At 44.4% G+C, this 23245-nt stretch overlaps 1 protein-coding gene across 3 annotated transcripts in view; it reads left to right on the forward strand.

Annotated features, from left to right (window-relative positions):
* The window catches only part of ELF1 (E74 like ETS transcription factor 1), a 159246-nt gene that overhangs the window by 79536 nt on the left and 56465 nt on the right, over positions 1–23245 (forward strand). For 2 of the 3 annotated variants that reach the window (XM_038765995.1, XM_038765994.1), the window contains exon 2: positions 1564–1870. In XM_038765995.1, coding sequence (XP_038621923.1) covers positions 1799–1870 — 72 coding nt within the window. In that variant the 5' untranslated portion in view covers positions 1564–1798. Of the gene's footprint in view, positions 1–1563; positions 1871–23245 lie in introns of those variants that run through there. The other variant, XM_038765996.1, reaches the window with a different exon arrangement.

Below are 23245 nucleotides of genomic sequence, written 5' to 3' on the forward strand. Positions count from 1 at the left end.
AAAGTCAATTTAGAAACACATTAAAGTGAAGGTATTTGAGCATTATTCACTTTATCAAGTATTAGAGCAGTTTGTGGTCTGGGAAATTTAAAAGGACTTGTATGATATCTAATAAAATGGACAAAAAGTCTTTGGCAGAAAGAGTTGAAGTGGATTGTTCAAATGCTAATCCACGTGCTGCTCTTATGCCATGAAAACATCAGTCAGAGAGGTAGCTGTATAAGATTTAGCATCCTGGACTTGATGTTTGACTCTATTACCCCTGAACATGTGAGACCTGTGCTTTTTCTTGCACAGAATATTACAAAAATGATGGCTGCTTTGATTTGTGGAGGAGTTAAAGGAGGTCTTTTGTGGCAGTTTGGGCCAGGGAGTGGAAAAATTGAGTGATTTTCTGTTTCCCTCCTTGATTTTGTTTTGATGCATATTGGGGAATTCCAAGGAATGCACCTCAACCTCTTGATGTCCCCAGAATGTAGGAGCCAGCCTGGCTAAGGTATAGGAAACTGAGTACATGAGTTGGCCTACACCAAGTACACCAAGATCTCTTGAGGAGTTTAATTTAAAGGAATCTTCATGAAATACTATCTTATAAAGCAATATATAAGAACTTTCTTCCTAAATTATTTATAGTTTTATATTACAGGTCAATAAAATCATTTTAAGACATGATCTTGAGAAATAAATATTAGAGAAGGTTCAGATTTCCCTTTTTCGATTTGTTCAGCTAGTACGTACTTTGGATGAACAAGTTAGATAAAAGGCTGTAAAAACATATCTCCTCCTTCCATTGTGAAATTATTTCCATTCTTAAGTCGTGTCTGTGTTTTTCTACTATTTTTAATTTGCAAGTTTGCGCATGTTTTCCATGATGACGTGGACAGTGCTGCTTCCTTCCTGTTGCCTGCTGCCGGCCTGTGCTGAAGATAAGGATTCATTTCAGTGTATTATTTAAAGAGAAAGAGAGAGAGAGAGATTACTGAAGTTCAGCTAATCATAAAACTGCTGGCACTATCGACATTTCAAAAGATTTTAAAGTCTGAATTTTCATGTATTGCTCATTTTAGGTTAGTAGATTTGCCATCAGTTAACTTAGAAGAACAGTGTGTTGCAATAACAAATCATGTGCAAAGCGATCGTCCCTATGAGCAGACCCAGCAGAGTTTGTCCCGGCTTGATGCATAAAGTGAAAGTGCAATGAAATCCATAATGCCGGTATTTCGTAGGTAGCTGTCAGAAGTAGGAAAGTTTTGCAAGTTGGTGGAAAAGAGAAAATAGCTTTCTCTAACATTGTTCACTCCAGTCCATTCTGGGTTGCTCTGTTGCAGCACATTTTTTTCCCCTTTTACAAATACTTGGTAACTCTAATCCTGAGAAAAAGAAATGTAAAGTTATCTAATGAAACCATAACTAATCTTTCACCAGAGAGTGTCTTCAAGGAAAGCGTATGTCTGAATTTTCATAATTAGAACATTCCGTAGATCTCAATTTCTGTGGCGGCTGCTGTGTTCCAAATTGAAACAATTGGTTGTTAACTAGGAACTTGTGTTTTTTGTTTTTCAGGGGTGGAGTCAGACCAGAGAAAAGAACCATTGAGAAGAGGATTTCCCTAGTTTGTTTGAATTGCAGCAGAGGCAAACGAAGAAAATCTGAAAATTTGAAGGCTGGGAATTTACCGACTGAACTGGATTTCCCTCTTCAGTTTTACATTTGGCTTGGGCATTGGATTCTCTTAACTGTGGTTTAAACCTGGCCGGATTTTGTCTCATGCAGCTCTGAGAGAAGGGAATGCTTTATTATGGCTGCTGTTGTACAACAGAACGAGCTGGTTTTCGAATTTGCCAGTAACGTCATGGAGGATGAGCAGCAGGTATGAGGGACGAAAGAAACTGTTGACTATATTCGTGTTATGTTTCTTCTCTGTGTGTATCCAAAAATTATATTTTAAGAAACTGTTGAAATGCTTGTGGGTGTGGGGCTAGTTAACAAAAAAAAGTTGGATTTTTGAGCAGAGTAGAAACCGAAACAAGTTTTATATTGGAAGGTGGCTTTTGCCTGCAGCTTAAGCACAAATTCGCCCCAGTTCTTCCTTTCTGATCCCCGTGTACAATGTCCCCTTCATCTATATTTTCTCCAGGGACTGAAGGCATGAGACACTTCCCGCCAGCAGTGGAATGTCCATCAATGTAACTTTCCTACTGTCTCAAGGAAATATGTAGGGATGCAGTTTTAAGACCAGTGACTTGTGATTCTGGCCTAATTAGGAAAAGGTCCCACCCACAGCTGCCCCATGAAATTTCAACTTTATGTCTCATAAACAGCTCTTCAAGATGTTCTCCTTCCTAATAGTATCACTTCCCTATTTTTAGGAGGTTTTGTAACCTGGTCATCCTTACCAGGTCTTTAACTTGGGTAATCACACAGTGATTCCGCCTAACCAGCCGAATGCAGTGAGCACGCATTAAAGCCCACTTCCTAGCCATTGCAATACTGTATATATACATATATATAAAATGTCACCAAACTAGCCTTGTGTAGGGGATAAAATGTCACTAAACTAGCCTTGTGTAGGGGTTAAAAAAAGTGTTCTGTGTGTCTCCAAAAATTTTCACCAGCTTAAGAGATGAGCCCGCTGTTGGGTAGGGACCGTATCTATATGTTGCCACCTTGTACTGCCCAAGCACTTAGTACAGTGCTCTGCACACAGTAAGCGCTCAATAAATACGATTAAATGAATGAATCACTGACCCTTCCTGTGCTAATCGATACTACCCCATTTTCTCTTAGCTACTCCCACCCATTCCTTACTGCTCCACAGTTTGTCTTAAATCCAGAATATAACCATATGCCTACCCAAATAAATTAAATTTGCCTGGGCTTCTCAAGAATTCATTACAAAATGTGGAGAGAAGAAAGCTAATGTATTCTGGGCCTCTTGCTGGATTTTACAGGCAAGTGCAGTAGTGGAAGGAGAAATGATTGGTGTTCAGCAGACCCCTTCTAGGCTTTCCTACTGGAGCCGTTCCTGGGCACGACTCCTTTCCAGGCTCTGACAGAATTCAGACTGTGATTCTTTGTTTCGATTTTGTTCTCGTCTCCAGTTTTTAAGGCCCCTGGGACCTTCAGATCGCAACATTTCCAAGACTACTAGGATGACTGGTTAAAGCGTCCGGTGGGGTCTCCTGTAGAATCCATTTGTCAGTTAGCAGACCTGCTGTTTAGCACATGTCAAGTCTGTTTTGCACAACGCTTCTTGCAGTTGGAGATGGATCAGGTTCTAGATGTCAATTCAGGGGTCTCTAAAAACGGAGTAATACTGTATAGGCCTTTTCCGTTATGATCATTTCATCAGTTGTATGTGTACCCCAGGATGGTGATGATGGAGAAGTCTCCTTCAAGGGGGATGGGTGAACAGAGACGAGAAGCAGCACAGCCTAGTGGAAAGAGCACGGGGCTGGGAGTCAGGGAACCTGGGTTCGAATCCTGGCTTTGCCACTTGCCTGCTGGGTGACCTTGAGGGCGTCACTTCACTCCTCTGCCTCAGTTTCCTCATCTGTAAAATGGGGACTAAATGCCCGTTCTCCCAATTCAGACTGTGAGCACCAGGTGGGACAGGGATGGTGTCCGACCTGGTTATCTTGAATCTACCCCAGCACTTACTACTGTGCTTGCATGGGTTCTAATCCCAGCTCCACCACTTGTCAGCTGTGTGACTTTGGGCAAGTCATTTAACTTCTCTGTGTCTCAGTAACCTCATCTGTAAAATGGGGATCAAGACTGGGAGCCCCAAGTGGGACAACCTAATAACACTGTATCTATCCCAGTGCTTAGAACAGTGCTTGGCACATAGTCAGCGCTTAACAAATACCAACATTATTATTATTATCATTATTAATAGTAAGCACTTAATAAATACCACAATAACAGTGGTAATAATAATTATAATAATACTGACCCTGACACTTCAGGACCAAGAATCTGTGTGAAGGAATTATTATAGTTTCAGTGGTTTGCAGAACAGCATTTACACTATCTTGTCCCTGCCTTCCATGCTCCCGCTGGGCCACCGAATGCAGCGAGCAGGTAGACAGGTAGTTCTGTGCAGTGCATTGTGAAGCACACTGTGAAGGGTGTGCAAAAGATTCTTCTAGTACTATGCAAGATCAAGCTCATTGCCATCCTGTTCTCTGGTTGATAGTGTTTGTACATATTTATTACTCTTTATTTTACTTGTACATATCTATTCTATTTATTTTATTTTGTTAATATGTTTTGTTCTGTTCTCTGTCTCCCCCTTCTAGACTGTGAACCCACTGTTGGGTAGGGACCGTCTCTGTATGTTGCCAACTTGTGCTTCCCAAGCGCTTAGTACAGTGCTGTGCACACAGTAAGCGCCCAGTAAATACGATTGATTGATTGATCTACCTCTCTAATTTAGAAATCTTTGGATTTTTTTCCCCCATCGGCAGTTTTCCGAGTTACCCAACTCCATCATAGTGTAGACACTGTGAGGACCGATAGCCAGATGCAGGCTTCCATTTCAGCTCCTGCATCCCGCCAGAGAGTTTTCTGTCATTTTAATTAGTGCAGTCAGTGGCATTTACTGAGCACTTACCGTGTGCAAAGCACTGTACTAAGCGCTTGGGAGAGTAACAAAACAACAGAGTCAGTAGACACATTCCCCACTCACAGTGAGCTTACAATCAATCAATCAATCGTATTTATTGAGTCTAGAGCAGTCAGACTGCCTTTGACCCGGACTCATCCATAGTTACTGCTCTGAGGTTCTGGGCCACTGGGCCTGAATCCTCACTGTGTCTTGGGCTCTCTGCTACTGTCCCCATTCACCTAGACTGAGTAGCAGGGGAATCTTGCAGAATATGAAATGTGGGAGCAGTGGCCATGGACTGCAGGAGAGCAGTGGCCATGAACTGCAGGAGAGCAGTGGCCATGAACTGCAGGAGAGCAGTGGCCATGAACTGCAGGAGAGCAGTGGCATGGACTGTAGGGGAGCAGTATGGGTGCTACCCTTTTAGACTCTGAGCCCACTGTTGGGTAGGGACTGTCTCTATATGTTGCCAATTTGTACTTCCCAAGTGCTTAGTACAGTGCTCTGACCATAGTAAGCGCTCAATAAATACGATTGATGATGATGATGCTACCTAGCAGCACAAATGAAGCCTCAAACCATGATCCCAACTATCAGTGGAAACCCAGCAGCTTTACCCTTTCCTCTGTACTACTTTCCAAACTGGCATAGTAATCCAGAAAGAAAAAAAATAGCTTAGGTGGAAAGCAAATGCTTTTTTTTTTTTTTTTTTTTGGTGGATCACTGTCAATAGAATTCAACTCAACTTGACCTTAAAACACCCAGGTATTCAGGCGCATTGACCTGATGAATGCAGGAAATTTGGGTTTGAAAACCTTAGATGATAGCAATAATAACGATTACTGTTGTGGTATTTGTTCAGTGCTTATTATGTGCCGACCACTGTACTAAGCACTGGAACAGATACAAGATATCCCCTATTCTGTAAGCTCATTCCTTTTTTTATAGTATCTGTTAAGTGTTTACTGTGTGCCAGGCACTGTACTAAGTGCTGAGGTAGATACAAGCTTAACAGGTTTTTAGTTTTATGATACTCTTAAGCGCTTACTGTTTGTCAGGTACATACTAAGCGCCGGGGTACATACAGGGTTTTTTCGGGGTCTTTTTGTGGTATTTGTTAAGCACTTCCTATGTGCACCGTATTAAGCACTGTACTAAGTACCAGGGTAAATTCAAGCTAAACAGGTTGGACACAGACCCTGTCCCACGTGGGGCTCGTAGTCTTAATCCCCATTTTACAGATGAGGGAACTGAGACCCAGAGAAGTGAAGTGTCTTGCCGAAGGTTGCACAGCAGACAAAGGGCGGAACTGGGATTAGACTCCTGGATCCATGATCCATCCACTCAGGCCACGCTACTTCTCTAGACCATAAGCTAGGCCGGAAATGTGTCTACCAACTCCGTTATATTGCACTCTCCCAAGTGCTTATTACAGTGTCCTGCCTGCACATAGTAAGCACTCAATAAATAATAATAATAATGATGGCATTTATTAAGCGCTTACTATGTGCAAAACACTGTTCTAAGCACTGGGGAGGTTATAAAGTGATCAGGTTGTCCCACGGGGGGGCTCACAGTCTTAATCCCCATTTTACAGATGAGGGAACTGAGGCACAGAGAAGTTAAGTGACAAATAAATGCCATTGATGATGATGATGATGATGAAGTCAGATGCAGTCTCTGTTCTACACTGGGCTCACAGTCTAAGTAGGAGGGAAAACGGCTATTGCTTGGGGTAGATATCTCCTTGTCTGGAGAGAAAACAAAACACTCATTATTTGGTATGCCTAGAAAAGCTTAAGGCTTAGTCACTCATAAGGGGCAGTATGATGTGCTTCAAGTAATTGTTCTTAGAGCATGAAAAGAAACCATTTCCTGCCAGTGTTATCATGATTCTCTGTGTATTTTCTGATCTCTGAGTTCCCTGCCTCTGGGAAATTCTAAATTCTATAAATTGAAATAAATGGAGGCCAGTGTTTTCTATGTCACATTGCTCATTTCAAAGATCACTGAGGGTCTGTGAGAACTTATGTTGGCTGCTGAGCTGACTTTCTGTGTGGGCAGTATGTCCTGATTGTCGGGGCTTAGTAAACCCACTGAGGGCCTATCCCACTGCTGTGGCATGGAGACCCTCAGTGGGTGGATTTCATTAGAATGCGCTGTCAAAATCACAAACCAGGGGCTCTCTTAATTCACAAAAGAAGATTTTGACCTTGCCTCCATATCTCACCAAAATGTCTAAAAGTTGACTAGCTGCTAGTTACTACAGAAGTATTGCAAACTTTTTTCCATGAAGCCTTTGAGAATGACAGTTGGATATGATTCCAATAGCATGATTGCCAGGTTTAGTTTCTGGTAGGTAAGTTATACCCAACCAGAAAGCAGGATTGAAGCAAATAGACTCAACTCTTATCTAAAATAGCCCTCAGGAGTGTCTTGAAGCACGTTTCATATATTTTGTGCCAGAGTCCAATTTTGTTTGCAGAACAATTTAGCAGTGACTTTGTAAGCAAAATAATTTTTCTAAAAGATAGTTTTGTATTCATTTACTTAAGAATTGGTGTTGCTCACATTAATCATTATATTATTTCTTCACCCTGCCTCTTTGACTTTTCCCTTTACAATACTGTCCTGTATCTTTCACCCCAAAGCCTGAATATCATTTAACTGATTGGGATTAGAAACAGTTCCATGGCACTCATCATTAATCCTTAGTGCAGATAGGAAAGGCCTGTAATGTCCTTTTTTCCAAGATTATTTTAGGTGATAAAGCTCAATACTGAGAAACAAGAGTTTTGAGTTACATTGTGACCTCGAGGCCAATTATTGAAATATTTTGTGCCTCAGTTTTCCCGAAACATTTTCACTGCGTACATTTGACAGAGATATTCTAAAAAGCTACATCATGGTCTCACTGCAAGGAGTCAGAGCCATGAAATCAACATAACAAATGAAATGGCATTATTGGGTCAGACCGATTATCCGTACGGTCTAGTATTCTGTCTCTGACAATGGTAATGGGATGTGTGGAGGAATAATGTATTTCCCTACTCAAAATTCATATTAGAGGTGTCTGAAGCAACTGATCAATCACCGCCATTCATCCTTGAAAAGACTGCAGGAATTGCTTTCCTAAAGAGCAGGCACCTTAACCAGAAAGAGGTCAGGTATCACCTTTCCGTGGTCCTAAGGAGACCAGCCAACCCGTCTCCCCTCTTTCTCTCTTGCTACCCTTAAAAAGGCCATGAGACCCTTAAAAAAGCAGATAAACAATTTTAAAACTTTCCTCTATCCATCCTTTTACCTAATGTCTAGGGCTTTGATCGCCTCTCTGCCTGAAGGGCTCCAATACTGTGGTGTGGTTGCTGCCCCTCCCTTTTTCTTATTCTTCCCTTTATCTCCTAAAGTTGGCCTCAAATTAGAAGCTAGTCATCACTTCCAGACTGCTGCTCCCTCCAGCCTCCCACAGTTTTTGCTTTTGCTACAAAATGGGCATGAAACCGCTAGTCAGGAGAGCTGAGAAATAGTGCGTGATGCCACAAGAAATGGGTGCTGAGTGCCCACCGTACCCACCTTCCTGTGTCCAAAACCAGAGGGGATTGCGTCCCCAGATTCAGAGGGACTCAAAAAACTTATTTTCCTACCAATCAGATCCTGGCAAGCACTCAACAAGCAGATTTGCCCACTAGTCAGATCCTGCCAGGGGAAACTAATCAGAGGAAGGGGTATTTTTTATTGGAAGATGCTTAACAAAGGTCTTCCGGAAGCCTTTCATTCATTGTAGGTTAGCATAGTGCACACCGATCATGTATCCTTTATTTTCCACTCCTTTCCACCAGGTTAGACTTCCCAGAAGGACGTGGCGGGAGCCGGCCGGCGGGAGGGTGGCTCTTCAGTTTCCTCAGAGACAGGGATGCTTCCCACTGCCCACTTCCCATTCTCTATGGGAAGATTGCCTCTATTTTGGTGGGTGTGACCTTAGACCAGGGAGATTTGCAGCCTTGTTCCAAGCATGGGGTGTGAGCATGCTCTTCTTTGATCACTGTGCGGAGAAATGGTAAATTCCATTTAGGGTCCCCTATCTGTTTTGTTTATGCCCTTAATTAAATCAAATTAAATTGAGGTACACGTTAGAAGTGGGGAAAAAAGGGCTTTTAATTTGGTTCGCATTTTGGTCATGTCCACCACCTAGTAAACAGCAGCATTTGGGGTTTTTTTGTTTGTTTTATGGTACTTGTTAAGCGCTTACTATGTGCCAGCCTCTGTACTAACTCTGGGGTAGATACAAGTTAATCAGTTCATTCATTCATTCAGTTGTATTTATTGAGTGCTTACTGTGTGCAGGGCACTGTACTAAGCGCTTGAGAAGTACAGGTCGGCAACCTGTAGAGATGGTCCCTACCCAACAACGGGCTCACAGTCTAGAAGTCAGTTGAACATAGTCCAAGTTCCCTATGGGGTTCACAGTTTAAATCCCCATATTATAGATAAGGTAGCTGAGACACAGAGAAATGAAGTGATTTGCTAAAAGTCACATTGCTGACAAGTGGCGGAGCCAGAATTAGAACTCAGGCCCTCTGAGTCCCGGGATCTTTCCTCTAGGCCACGCTGCTTCCCTTCAGCAGGCGTGGGCATTCACGTGAATGTCACCTTGGGCTTGTTTGGCAACTTATGCATCCCTTTCACCTCCATGCGTGATGACTTTTCCACTGTTCCCAAGAGAAGTTATAATAAAAACAATTAAAAGAGGAAGCCAGGTATCTGATTTTGCTCTTCTCTCCAGCCTTGTCCCAGATTTTGTTTCCGCCCCCTCACATTGAAGCCCTGCTCAGACCTCTGTCCGATGATCTCTCCTTCATTCCCGTGGTGCTGCCAGGTGGAAGGCAGCCATGTTCATGGGGTTTCGCTCCTCATGCAGCCGTGTGCATTTTCCAGCTACCCTGGGCCTGGGGAAATTTGGTACGGACATCTGGGTCTCACTCCCTTCCAGAACCAAAGACTCGGGGTGACCCATCTGTCTTTCCATCTTCCCATCTACTCTCAGGGTCTCACCTGCACCTCAAGAAGCAATATCCCTTTCCAAAATAACAAAATCCCCTTGACAGCAAATGAAAGAGTTCCTGACGAAGCAGTTGTAGGGAGATACTGTTGGGTACCTCGTGCCAAGTTGCTTGCCCCCCTACCTCCTGGTGTCCTTCCAGAGAAGGTGTATTTGAAGACCTTCCATTCGTGGGGGGAACCCAAGGCAGGAGAACAAATCCACATCTGATCTCCACAGTGAAGTTTAAATATGTCACCTAGACCACCAATCAGTCAATGGTATTAAATGAGTGCATACTGTGTGCAGAGCACTGTGTACTAAGTGCTAGGGAGGGTACAAAACAATTGAGTCTGTAGGCGTGTTCCCCATCCACAAGGAGCCTGCAGTTTAGAGGATCGTTGATCTGCAAGCACTAGCAACTTGGCCCCGAGCAAGTAAAAATATGCCGAAGTTCATCTGCCCCACTCCTTTGATCCCAAAGGAGCCAACAGTGTAACCAAGACAGCAGCCCTTCCTCCTGCCCCGGGCTAAGAGAACATAGTCCAGGCTGTCTATCCGAGGCCTGTTCCCCAGTTCTTTCAGTTATCCTGGACATTTATCTGAGGACAAGCAGATCTATGGCAGCACCAAATGTTTAATTAAACTTTGCAAGGCCTTATAGCCACCTATGCATTGCTGAAGAAGAAGCAGCATGAAAACTGCGCAGTTCCCCCAGTTTAATCTGGGTTGCGGCAGTAGTTCATAACGATTGTAATATCTTTAGCGCTTACTCTGTACTGAACACTGTACCGAGTGATGGAATAGATGCAAGATAATCAGGTCGGACCCCATTCCTGAGCCACCTAGGGCTCACAGTCCAAGTTCCACAGCCCCGCCACCAGTCTCGTCCGAGTGGATCCCTCCCAAGCGCTTAGTACAGTGCTCTGCACACAGTAAGCGCTCAATAAATACGATTGATGATATGGGTGCACTGCTCCTCCTCTCGGCTCTGGGGACGAGAGAAGTCTCTGGCCCATTCCAGAGCCCACAGAGGCAGAGAAAATTGTGGCAGAGGAGGAGACTGAGCAGGAGGGAGGATGAAAATTTGAACTTTCTCCTTTTCCCCTTTTTTTCTTTTCCTCCACTCTTCCTGCTCTTTCTTCTCCTTCTTTCTCCAGCTCCACTGTCTCCTGATTCTCCTTTTTTTCCTCCTCCTTTCCCCCTCCAAGTGTGAGCCCGTTGTGGACAGGGATTGTCTCTCTTTGTTGCTGAACTGTACTTTCCAATCGCTTAGTATAGTGTTCTGCACACAGCACTCAATAAATACGATTGAGTGAATTGAATGAACGATGTGCTTGCCCTAAATTTGTCCCTGTGATCAAAATGAAAAGTTGTCACTTTTGGTGTTGCCTAGTGAGTGAAGTTATATAATGCTAATAATAGTGGTATGTGTTAAGTGCATACTGTGTGCCAAATACTGTACCAAGCGCTGAGGTAATGTCGGACCCAGCCAGTCCCTGTTCCACGTGGAGTTCACAATCTAAAGGGGAGGGAGAACTGATGATGAATCTCCATTTTACAGATCACAGAACTGAGGCACATAGAAATTAAGTGACTTGCCCAAGGCCACACAGCAGGCAGGGGATGGAAGCAGGATTAGAACCCAGGTCCTCTGACTCCCAAGCCTGTGCTGTTTCCACTGGGCCATAGTGCTTCTGTATATCTGGCTCCTTTTCATTTTTATTACAACGTTTTTATCATATACGTTGCCAACTTGTACTTCCCAAGCGCTTAGTACAGTGCTCTGCACACAGTAAGCGCTCAATAAATACAATTGAATGAATGAAGGAATGAATGTGCATTCACTTTAAGTGCTACTTTTGTATTCTGGGGGCTTTATGTGGTGGAGTTGTTTGGGTGAAGATATATATGAAATGGGATGGTGACTTTTTTGCCTCAGCATCACAAGCTCCAGGTTGTGATTTTTGGGGCCCGGGGAGACCCTTATTGGGCAGCTGGTAGTTTTTTACACATGTTGTACAGTAATCTTCACTCCCTTTGAGCTGACCCCCAAGTTTGATCAAATAGTGCTTCCTCTCCTCCTCCCCGAATTTTCCCATTCCACATCCTTTTCTTATGTATATGTCACTTCCTATTTGAGATTGGGCTAAATTATGCTGAAGAACTCAGAGGAAAGTCAAGGTTAGAAAAGCAAGAAGTAAATTTAAAAAATGACCGCATTAGCAATGAAAGTCCCAGTGATGGTGTATTCCTTTTAATTTTTGAGTGTGGATTGACGCTTCCTTCATACCGTGTCTTTTTATTTAAAGGAGGGGAAGTAGGTAATAGAGGAAATAAGACCCAAAATTATTGGTTCCACAGAGATTTCTTTCTCAGAAAAATATTCTCAGTTGAATGTTCTTGGGGAGGAAAATGGATTTGTAGTTTGGGTACTGATACGAAAAGTTTAAAGATGAAAAGGATAGAGTCAAGCATGGGTCCTCGAATTTGGTAGAATCGTTCTGAAAGTCCAGAGTGGTAATAGGAGTCAGAAACAGGAGACAAATATAGTTTTGCTTTAGAAGATCTGATCTTTAAATCATTTAGTAGTAGCAAGCCCTGATCTAAGCAGGCACTGGAAAAGTTTCAACAGTATGTTGATGGAAACCTCAAAGGATGATAAATAAGTATTTAGAATACAATAGAGGTGACATTTCAGGTTAGCACCCAGGATAGAGAAGTAAGAAGTTAAAAAAAAGTAAAAAAAAACAAAAAGCAGAGCTTGCTTGTATTATTAGAAGAGTTACAGGTAAAATTCATTCATTTATTTATTCATTCATTCAATCAATCATATTTATTGAGTGTTTACTGTGTGCAGAGCACTGTACTAAGCACTTGGGGAAGTACAAGTTGGGAACATATAGATGGTCCCTACCCAACAATGGGCTCACGGTCTAGAAGGGGGAGACACACAACAAAACAAAATATGTAGACAGGTGTCAAAATCATCAGAACAAATAGAATTGAAGCTATATGCACATCATTAACAAAATAAATGGAATAGTAAATATGTACAAGTAAAATAAATAGAGTAATAAATCTGTACAAACATAAATACAGGTGCTATGGGGAGGGGAAGGAGGTAGGGGATGGGGAGGAGGAGAGGAAAAAGGGGGCTCAGTCTGGGAAGGCCTCCTGGAGGAGGTGAGCTCTCATTAGGGCTTTGAAGAGAGCTAGCTTGGCAGATGTGTGGAGGGAGGACATTCCAGGTCAGGGGAAGGACGTGGGCCGGGGGTCGACAGCAGGACAGGCGAGAAGGAGGCACAGTGAGGAGGTTAGCAGCAGAGGAGTGGAGGGTGCGGGGTGGGCTGTAGAAGGAGTGAAGGGAGTTGAGGTAGGAGGGGGCGAGGTGATGGAGAGCCTTGAAGCCCAGGGTGAGGAGTTTCTGCCTGATGCGCAGATTGATTGGTAGCCACTGGAGATTTTTGAGGAGGGGAGTAACATGCCCAGAGCGTTCCTGTGCAAAGATAATCTGGGCAGCAAAGTTAAGTATAGACTGAAGTGGGGAGAGACAGGAGGATGGGAGATCAGAGAGGAGGCTGATGCAGTAATTCAGTCTGGATAGGATGAGAGATTGAACCAGCAAGGTAGCGGTTTGGATGGAGAGGAAAGGGTGAATCTTGGCGATGTTGTGGAGGTGAGACCGGCAGGTTTGGTGACAGATTGGATGTATGGGGTGAACGAGAGAGCAGAGTCGAGGATGACACCAATGTTGCAGGCTTGTGAGACGGGAAGGATGGTAGTGCCGTCAACAGTGACGGGAAATTCAGGGAGAGGGCAGGGTTTGGGAGGGAAGATAAGGAGTTCAGTCTTGGACATGTTGAGTTTTGTATGGCGGGCAGACATCCAGATGGAGATGTCTTGAAGGCAGGAGGAGACACGAGCCTGAAGGGAGGGAGAGAGAGCAGGGACGGAGATGTAGATTTGGGTGTCATCAGTGCAGAGATGATAGTTGAAGCTGTGGGAGCAAATGAGTTCACTAAGGGAGTGAGTGTATATAGAGAACAGAAGAGGACCAAGAACTGACCCTTGAGGAACCCCTACAGTAAGGGGATGGGAGGGGGAGGAGGAGCCCGCAAAGGAGACTGAGAATGATTGTAGTGAATAGTTATCACAAAGGACACTGTACCTCAATTTTTCAGTCCCAGCAAGCAGTTCTTCTCCACAGTTCCTCTTAGTCTGTAGCGCAGTACCACGAAGCCATTGAACAAGCAGGCCCTGGCCTAAGAGCGGCTCACTGAGGGCCTGTTGCCTGGTAGAATCAGGGCTTGCTCACAGTACACCGTTTTCCTTTCCATCCCATTCATGGAAGAAGTGTTTCTGCTAGAATGGCTGACACAAATTAGGTCTGTTTGGAATGGCAGGATGAGCCACGGTCAGCAGGGTCAGTGAGAGTAGGACATTTGGTAAAGGAAAGACTGAGGAAGGTAGAAGAAGATGGGGAAGAGGAGAGTAATTTTCTCTTCTGAAAATACTCATAGCCTGGGTCAAGTGCTTAGATGTTTTTACTGAGTGCTTACTCTGTGCAGAGCACAGTGCCTGGCACATAGTAAGTGCTTAACAAATACCATAATTACTCCCTGCCCACAAGGAGCTTACAGTCTAAGCGGGGGGAGACAGACACTAATATAAATAAATATAATACAGATATTTACCTAAGTGCTGTGGGGCGAGGAGGGGGAATGAATAAAGAAAGCAAGTCAGGGTGATGCAGAAGGGAGATGAAGAAAAGGAAAAGAGGGCTTAGTCAGGGAAGGCCTCTTGAAGGAGATGTGCCTTCAATAAGACTTAGAAGTTGCGGGTGGGGAGAGTAATTGTCAGATAATAATAATAATGATGGCATTTATTAAGCACTTACTATGTGTAAAGCACTGTTCTAAGCACTGGGGAGGTTACAAGGTAATCAGGTTGTCCCACGTGGGGCTCACGGTCTTAATCGTCATTTTACAGATGAGGTAACTGAGGCACAGAGAAGTTGAGACTTGCCCAAAGTCACACAGCTGACAATTGGCGGACCTGGGATTTGAACCCATGACCTCTGACTCCAAAGCCCTTGCTCTTTCCACTGAGCCACACTGCAGATATGAGGAGGGAGGGTGTTCCAAGCCAGAGGCAGGACATGGGCGAGAGGTCGGTGATGAGGTCTAGACTGTGAGCCTGTTGTTGGGTAGGGACCGTCTCTATATGTTGCCACCTTCTACTTCCCAAGTGCTTAGTACAGTGCTCTGCACACAGTAAGCCCTCAATAAATACAATTGAATGAATGAATGAATGAAAATCAAGGTACAGTGAGAAGGTTCGCATTAGAGGAGTGAAGTGTGCATGCTGGATTGTAGTAGGAGAGTAGTGAGGTGAGATAGGTGGAGTCAAGGTGATTGCTTTAAAGCCAGTAGTGGGGAGTTCCTGTTTGATGCGGAGGTCGATGGGTAACCATTGGAGGTTCTTGAGGAGTGGGAAAACATGGACTGAACATTTTTGTAGAAAAAAGATCTGGGTAGCAGAGTGAAGTATGGACTGAAGTGGGGAGAGACAGGAGGCTGGGCCGTCTGTAAGAGGCTGATACAGTAATCAAGGTGGGTTAGAATAAGTGATTTTATTAAAGTGCTAGCAGTTTGGATGGAGCAGAAAGGGCAGAGTTTTGAAAGTTGTGAAGATCGGATGGAAGGGATTTATTGATGGATTGAATATGTGGGTTGAATGAGAGAGGAGTCAATGATAATGCCAAGGTATGGACTTATGAGACAGGAAGGATGGTGGTGCCGTCTCCAGTGATGGGAAAGTTCAGTGCACACAGTAAGTGCTCAAGTATCATTGATGATGAGGAGGAGCTATACTGAAGGTGGAATGGGGCAGAAGCGGGTGGGTGCTGATATTGTGATGGAACTAGATGTCTTCATTCTTGATTTGATGACACCCAAGCAAACTTTACCTCTGAATCCAGTGGTCCTCTCCTCCTTTGCACTTCTGTTAAACTATTGCCTTTTTGAAATGAGTGAAGGCATCTCCAGGAAATCACTTTGTGTGCATGCTGAGGAGCTTTAGAAGGAAATGTTTGCCTTCTATGTGCTGCTACCCCCTCCATCTCAAACTCAGAACACAAATAACTTATCAGCTCCTAAAAGTTTGGCATAATAACAGTGTTCTTTGTTAGGCACTTTCTAGGTGCCAAGCATTGTACTAAGTGCTGGGGTACATATACAAGACAGTCAGGTTCAACACAGTCACTGTCACACATGGGGCTCACAGTCTAATTTTGAGGGAGAACAGGGACTCTAGGCATGCACTCTTTATTGGCTATTGAGCTGAAAAGGTGAACGGATCAAAAGGTTGTATTATGTTTCTTCCTGTGTAATACATACTAAAAAAAATCAATTTTTGTACTCTAATGCAGAGGCCAGCAACTTCTGGCTTTCACACTTCTTTATACCAGATGTAATTCTCGACTCTAGGTTCCCACACCATGGGGCCATTGCCCCATGGCCTCAGCGTCATGGGTGGTAATAATAATAACTGTGGTATTTAAGCGCTTACTATGTGCCAGGCACTCGACGAAGAACTGGGGTGGATACAAGCAAATTGGGCTGGACACAGTCCCAATCCCACGTCGGTCTCACAGTCCCAACTCCCATTTTACAGATGAGGTAACTGAGGCACAGAGAAGTGAAGTGACTTGCCCAAGGCCACACAGCAGACGAGTGGCAGACCTGGGATTAGAACCCATGACTTTCTGGCTCCCAGGCCCGTGCTCTATCCATTACACCATGCTGCAGTGTCATTAATCAATCAATCAATCAATCGTATTTATTGAGCGCTTACTGTGTGCAGAGCACTGTACTAAGCACTTGGGAAGTACAAGTCGGCAACACATAGAGATAGTCCCTACCCAACAGCGGGCTCACAGTCTAGAAGGGGGAGACAGAGAACAAAACCAAACATACTAACAAAATAAAATAAATAGAATAGATATGTACAAGTAAGATAAATAGAGTAATAAATATGTACAAACTTATACATATATTCAGGTGCTGTGGGGAAGGGAAGGAGGTAAGATCGGGGGGATGGAGAGGGGACGAGGGGGAGAGGAAGGAAGGGGCTCAGTCTGGGAAGGCCTCCTGGAGGAGGTGAGCTCTCAGAAGGGCCTTGAAGGGAGGAAGAGAGCTAACTTGGCAGATGGGCAGAGGGAAGGCATTCCAGGCCTGGGGGATGACGTGGGCCGGGGGTCGACGGCGGGACAGGTGAGAAAGAGTCAAGTCATTAGCTTTGCCCTCAGTGTTAAAGTGCTTAGGAGAGTACAGTACAACAACAGACAGACACATTTTCTGCCCACAACGAACTCACAGTCTAGAGATGATGAGGAGGAAGCAAAGCTGAAGAGAGAGAAGAGCCAGAGAGGGAAAAGAGAAAAGGAAGAGAGGCCGACTCTTTTCTCAGCATGAGAGAAATCTCAGACTACAGCATCCAAGGCTGGTCCGGTTGTAGTCATATGGACTGGAAGTGCCTTACTCTGGGGGCAGACTGTTTTGCTTGCTCAGTTCTCATATAAGCATCTAGAGAAGCAGCAGAGCTTAGTGGAAAGAGTACGGGCTTGGGAGTCAGAGGTCATGGGTTCTAATCCTGGCTCTGCCACTGATCAGCCGTGTGATTGGGCAAGTCACTTGATTTCTCTGTGCTTCAGTTACAGCATGGCTCAGTGGAAAAAGTACAGGCTTGGGAGTCAGAGGTCATGGGTTCTAATCCCAGCTCCGCCACTTGTCTGCTGTGTGACTTTGGGCAAGTCACTTAACTTCTTGATGCCTCAGTTACCTCATCTCTAAAATGGAGATTGAGACTGTGAGCCCCACGTGGGGCACCCTAATCATCTTGTATCCCCCCAGCACTTAGAACAGAGCTTTGCACATAGTAAGTGCTTAACAAATGCCATTATTATTATTATTATTATTTTGGGCAGGAAGTAGCAGGCCCTCCCCAGTAAATGCTTAGTACAGTGCTCTGCACGTAATAAGTGCTCAGTAAACACCATTGATTGATTGATTCAGCCAGATAGGAAACCGAAGAGGAGCCAAGATAGCAGCTCCATTTCTATCCTCTACTGGCAATATACAGCTCGGGGATCAGTGGGGACAATTTGTTTCTTAAGAGATAGTAGGGCAAGCCTGACCTGCTCTCGTCCTCCCACTGGCACCCAGGATGGTGACCTTTCAAGCAGCAGAGAGCCAAGTTTCCTTGTGGGCAGGGAACAGGTCTGCCAACTCTGTTGAATTGTACTCTCCCAAGCACATGGTAAGTGCTCAGGGAATAATAATAATAGTAATAATAATAATGGTATTTATTAAGCGCTTACTATGTTTCAAGCGCTGGGGTAGATACAAGATAATCAGATTGTCCCACATGGCGCTCACGTCTTAATCCTCAATTTACAGAGGAGGGAACTGAGGCAAAACGAAGTGAAGTGACTTGCCCAAGGTCACACAGCAGACAAGTGGCAGAGCCGAGATTAGAACCCACGACCTCTGACTCCCAAGCCCGGCTCTTTCCACTGAGCCACGCTGTTTCTCATTGGGTTTCCATCGATCGAAGACCGGCCAAGTGGGGCAGTGAGGGAGACTGCTCACCCCCCACCCCAAGGATGCTTGGGTAGGGCTCAAGAACATCCCTCATGCTGGGCACTGTGTGCACCGGTCATGGGTTGCAGAAGCCCCGAAGAAAAGAAAGGTTCACCTCCCGCATGATCAGGGCCTGGAACAACCAAGCAGCTGTGGCACAGAAGGAGTGGGGGTTGAATCAGAACTGCCTAATGCTGCTACCCGTCCCCAGGGTAGGAGGCAGATAGTGACTGTGGGAATTGCTCAGTCTTTTCTCTCTCTCTCTCCGTCCCTCTCCCTCCTTCCCCCTTTCTCTTCCTCTCTCACCCCCTCCCTCCTGCTAGTGGAAAGAGGTAGTCAGTGATGTTTTTTGAGTACTTGTTGTGTACAGAACTTTGTAAGCTTGGGAAAGTACACTATAATAGAGTTGTTAGACATAACAACTTCCTTCCTCTCCCCCTCACCCCCCTCTCCATCCCCCCCATCTTACCTCCTTCCCTTCCCCACAGCACCTGTATATATGTATATATGTTTGTACATATTTATTACTCTATTTATTTATTTTACTTGTACATGTCTATCCTATTTATTTTATTTTGTTAGTATGTTTGGGTTTGTTCTCTGTCTCCCCATTCTAGACTGTGAGCCCACTGTTGAGTAGGGACTGTCTCTATATGCTGCCAACTTGTACTTCCCAAGAGCTTAGTACAGTGCTCTGCACACAGTAAGCGCTCAATAAATACGATTGATGATGATGATGATGATAATCACTGCTCTCGAGGAGCTCACACTCTACAGGGGCACACAGACTGTTAGGTTACAGATAGGTAAAATAGAAGAGTTTGAAGATAGGTACCTTAGTGCTCTGGGGCTGGGAGTGAGTATCGAAGTGCTTAAGGGATACACAGTCAAGTGTATGCGGTTCCAAGCTGAATGCCCCAGCCATGTCCAAGCCCAGCTGCTTTGATTTGTTTTCCATCCTTGGTGATCGGAAAGCTACCCTGGTTCAGCCTGTGTCGCTCCATGTCCCCTTTTCTTTACAGCTGAGCGCCAACAGGGATGGCACCTCTATCATTTGAATCCAGACTAATATTTAACAACTGTCCACAGTTTGTTTAATATGGAAAGTGTTTAATATGTGAACGTGGCACTCTGTAACTCTAGCACTAACAAGAAGTTGAGCACAAATGTGTTACTGGTTATTCTACCCCAGCTTCCACCCGCCACCCCCCTCCTTCACCCTCCTTTTCCCCTTCTTGTTCCCCTTATTCCTTTCTCTTCCTCATTCTTTTCTCCTTCTCTCTCTCTCTCTCTCCCCCCCACACACACACACACCATGGTATTTGTTAAGGGTTTACTGCATGCCAGGCACTGTACTAAGCACTGAGGTAGTTACAAGTTTAGCAGTTTCGACACAGCTCTTGTCCCACATTCATTCATTCATTCAGTCATATATATTGAGTGCTTACTGTGTGCAGAGCACCGTACTAAGGGCTTGGAAAGTACAATTCACATGAGGCTCATCATCTTTATCCCCATTTTACAGGTGAGGTAACTGAGGTATAGAGAAGTGAAGTGACTTGCCCGTGGCCCAGGGACACACAGCAGAGAAGTAGCAGAGCAGGATTAGAACACAGACCCTTTTGACTCGCAGACCCCTGCTCTATCTACTAGGCCATGCTGCTTTCCCCTTCTCTTTCTTCCCCTTTTGCCCTCCCTCACTCCCTATTTTCTTCTCCACCTCTTCTTTTTCTCTCCCCCCTTTATTAGTTTTGTAATTATGCAATAATAATAATTACAATAATTATTATTGCATAATTACCCCATTCACAATGAAGTAAGCTACGTTGAAGTTAATTTAATATGTGCTTAATTTATTTGATTGGCTGTTGGCACACCCACTGTTCCGAGGTTTTGTTTGGCTCTTCTGCAAACTGTCCTTTTCTCAGGGTAGTCAGTCAGGACTTTGAAACATTCTGTGCTGAAAACTTCTGCTACCTTCTGGTTTTGTACACCTGGGAGACCAGCAGAATGTACATAGTGGGCCTGCCAGAGAGGGACTTATGAAAATGTAAAGCACCACAGCCAAACTGCCGCCCACAGCATTTTTGTTTTGTATTTTAGTTTAGCGCTGCTTCCAGAAACATGGACCCTGCCCCTCTTCCCTTACCAGGTGATGATTCCCAAAATGTTTTCTTAGAGAAGCAGCATGGCTCAGTGGAAAGAGCACAGGCTTTAGAGTCAGAGATTATGGGTTCAAATCCTGGTTCTGCCAATTGTCAGCTGTGTGACTTTGGGGAAGTCACTTAACTTCTCTGTGCCTCAGTTACCTCCTCTGGAAAATGGGGATTAAAACTGTGAGCCCCCTTTGGGACAACCTGATCACCTTGTATCATCATCATCATCATCATCAATCGTATTTATTGAGCGCTTACTGTGTGCAGAGCACTGTACTAAGCGCTTGGGAAGTACAAGTTGGCAACATATAGAGACAGTCCCTACCCACCAGTGGGCTCACAGTCTAACCTCCCCATCACTTAGAATAGTGCTTTGCACATAATAAGCGCTTAATAAATGTCATCAGTATATTACAGGGCCATCAGCGCATACGTTCTTCTCATTCCTGGTTACTCTTTGTCCACCATTCCAAAAATTGACCTCCTCCCTCCATTATGGAGCTTTAGAACAGCAAGAAAGCTGTGAGTTTTAACGTTTGTGATTGGAAAAGAAAGGTCTGTGTGAGGTTGGAAGGTAGAAAATGGTACAAGCAGCCCCATTTCAAGCACTTGTGTTTTGAGGTTCTTGAACTTCTGAGCATCTTCTCCTGCAGTTCATAAGTCCTGTGAATTAGCCACTCCTGCATTTAGGCCAGTAATCTGGTCATTTCAAAACATCTCACCTCACAAACGTAGTCAGCAGAAATTAAAGCCATAAAAATGGAGCTTGGGTTAGGGATTGTGATTTTGTTTTGCAACCTACCGATGTCATTTTTTGCTCTATTAAAAACAGAATTGAAGAAGGAAACACATTTGCCCTTTAGTGAGAAATTGAAAACTGATGGGAAGGGAAATTACCAGCTTTAAAGAGTATAAAAAATTGATTAGCATCATTAACATTGACTTTACAGTGGTCTCTTGCCAACCTTTATATGCCTTTCACCTTTAGCGGTTTAAAGCTCTGGCAGAATCCTATGAAAAGGCCTAATTTACAAAGAGCACTTGTAGTTGTTCAGGGGATATTTTTGCTGTAAACTTCCATTTGTACCTGTAGCAGGCAGAATAAATGGCCATTGCCTCAGTAAGTGAGCCTCCTGGCTCTGCCCCACCAGTCCACCTGAGTCTGCTTCGGGAATTAATCAGTCATCATCAATCACTAGACCGTAAGCTCCTTGTGGACAAGAAATGTTTCTACCAATTCTTTTGTTTGATACTGTTCTAAGAGCTTACTTAATACAGTGCCCTGCAATCAATCAATACTATTTATTCAGCACTTACTGTGTGCAGAGCACTGTACTACTTACCATGTACAGAGCACTTGGAAGAGGACAATATAATAGATTTGGTAGACATGCTTCCTGCCCACAAGGAACTTAAAAGAGGCGACAGACATTAAAATAAATTACAGATATGTACATAAGTGCTGTGGGGCTCAGGGAGGGGTGAATAAAGGGTCCAAATTCAAGTGAAAGGGTGACGTAGAAGGGAGAGGGAGTAGGGGAAATGATGGCTTGGTCAGGGAAGGCCTTTTGGACAAGGTGCGCTTTTAATTGGGCTTTGAAGGTGGGAAGAGTGATCGCCTGTCGGTTGTAAAGTGGGTGGGATTTCCAGGTCAAAGGCAGGATGTTGTTGAGGGGCTGGTGGTGAGATAGATGAGATCAAGGTACGATGAGAAGATTGGTGTTAGAGAAGCAGCATGGCTTAGTGGATAGAGCGCAGGCCTGGGAGTTAGAAGGTCGAGGGTTCTCATCCTGGCTGTGCCACTTGTCTTCTGTGTGACCTTGGGCAAGTCACTTCACTTCTCTATGCCTCAGTTACCTCATCTGTAAAATGGGGATTAAGACTGTGAGCTCCATGTTTGACAGGGACTGTGTCTATCCTGATTTGCTTGTATGCACCCCAGTGCTTAGTACAGTGGCACATGTGGGCACTTAACAAATACAATTATTATTATTACAGTAGATAAGTGAGCATTTTGGGTTGTAAAAGGAAATCAGTGAAGTAGGATAGGAGGGGGCAAGGTGATTGAGTGCCTCAAAGCCAGTGGTAAGAAGTTTCTGTTTGATATGGAAATGGTTGGGCAGCCACTGGAGATTCTTGTGGAGTGGGGAACCATTGACTGACCTTTTTTTGGAAAAATGATCTGGGCAGAGTGAAGTAGGGACAGAAGTGGGGAGAGAGAGGAGGCAAGGAGATCAGCAAGGAGACCAATGCAGTAGTCAAGACAGGATAGGATAAATGCTTGGTTCAACATGGTAGCAGTTTGGATGGAGAAGTAAGGGCAGATTTTAGTGATTTGTGAAGGTAGGACCGACAGGATTTGGTGACAGATTGAGTATGTGGGTTGAATGAGAGAAGTGAATCTAGAATAATGGCAAGGTTATAGGCTTGTGAGGCAAAGAGGTGTTGTCTACAGCGATGGGAACCTCAGAGGGAGGACTAGGTTTGAGTGGGAAGATGAGGAGTTCTGTTTTGTAAGTTTGAGGTGTCAGTGAGACAACCAAGTAGTGATGTCTCAAGGCAAGAAGAAATTTGAGGCTTTGGAGAAGGAGAAAGATTGGGGCTGGCAATGTAGACTTGGAAATTTATCTATATGGAGATGGTGGTCGAAACCATGGGAGCAAACGAGTTCTCCGAGGGAGTGGGTGTAGACCCGGAACTGAGTCTTGAGGGACTTCCACTGTTAAGGGGTGGGAGCTGAGGAGGAGCCCGCAAAAGAGACTGAGAATGAATGTCCAGAGAGATAGATAGGAGAGGA

Source organism: Tachyglossus aculeatus, chromosome 2, assembly GCF_015852505.1.
Source record: "Tachyglossus aculeatus isolate mTacAcu1 chromosome 2, mTacAcu1.pri, whole genome shotgun sequence".
Taxonomy (NCBI): domain Eukaryota; kingdom Metazoa; phylum Chordata; class Mammalia; order Monotremata; family Tachyglossidae; genus Tachyglossus; species Tachyglossus aculeatus.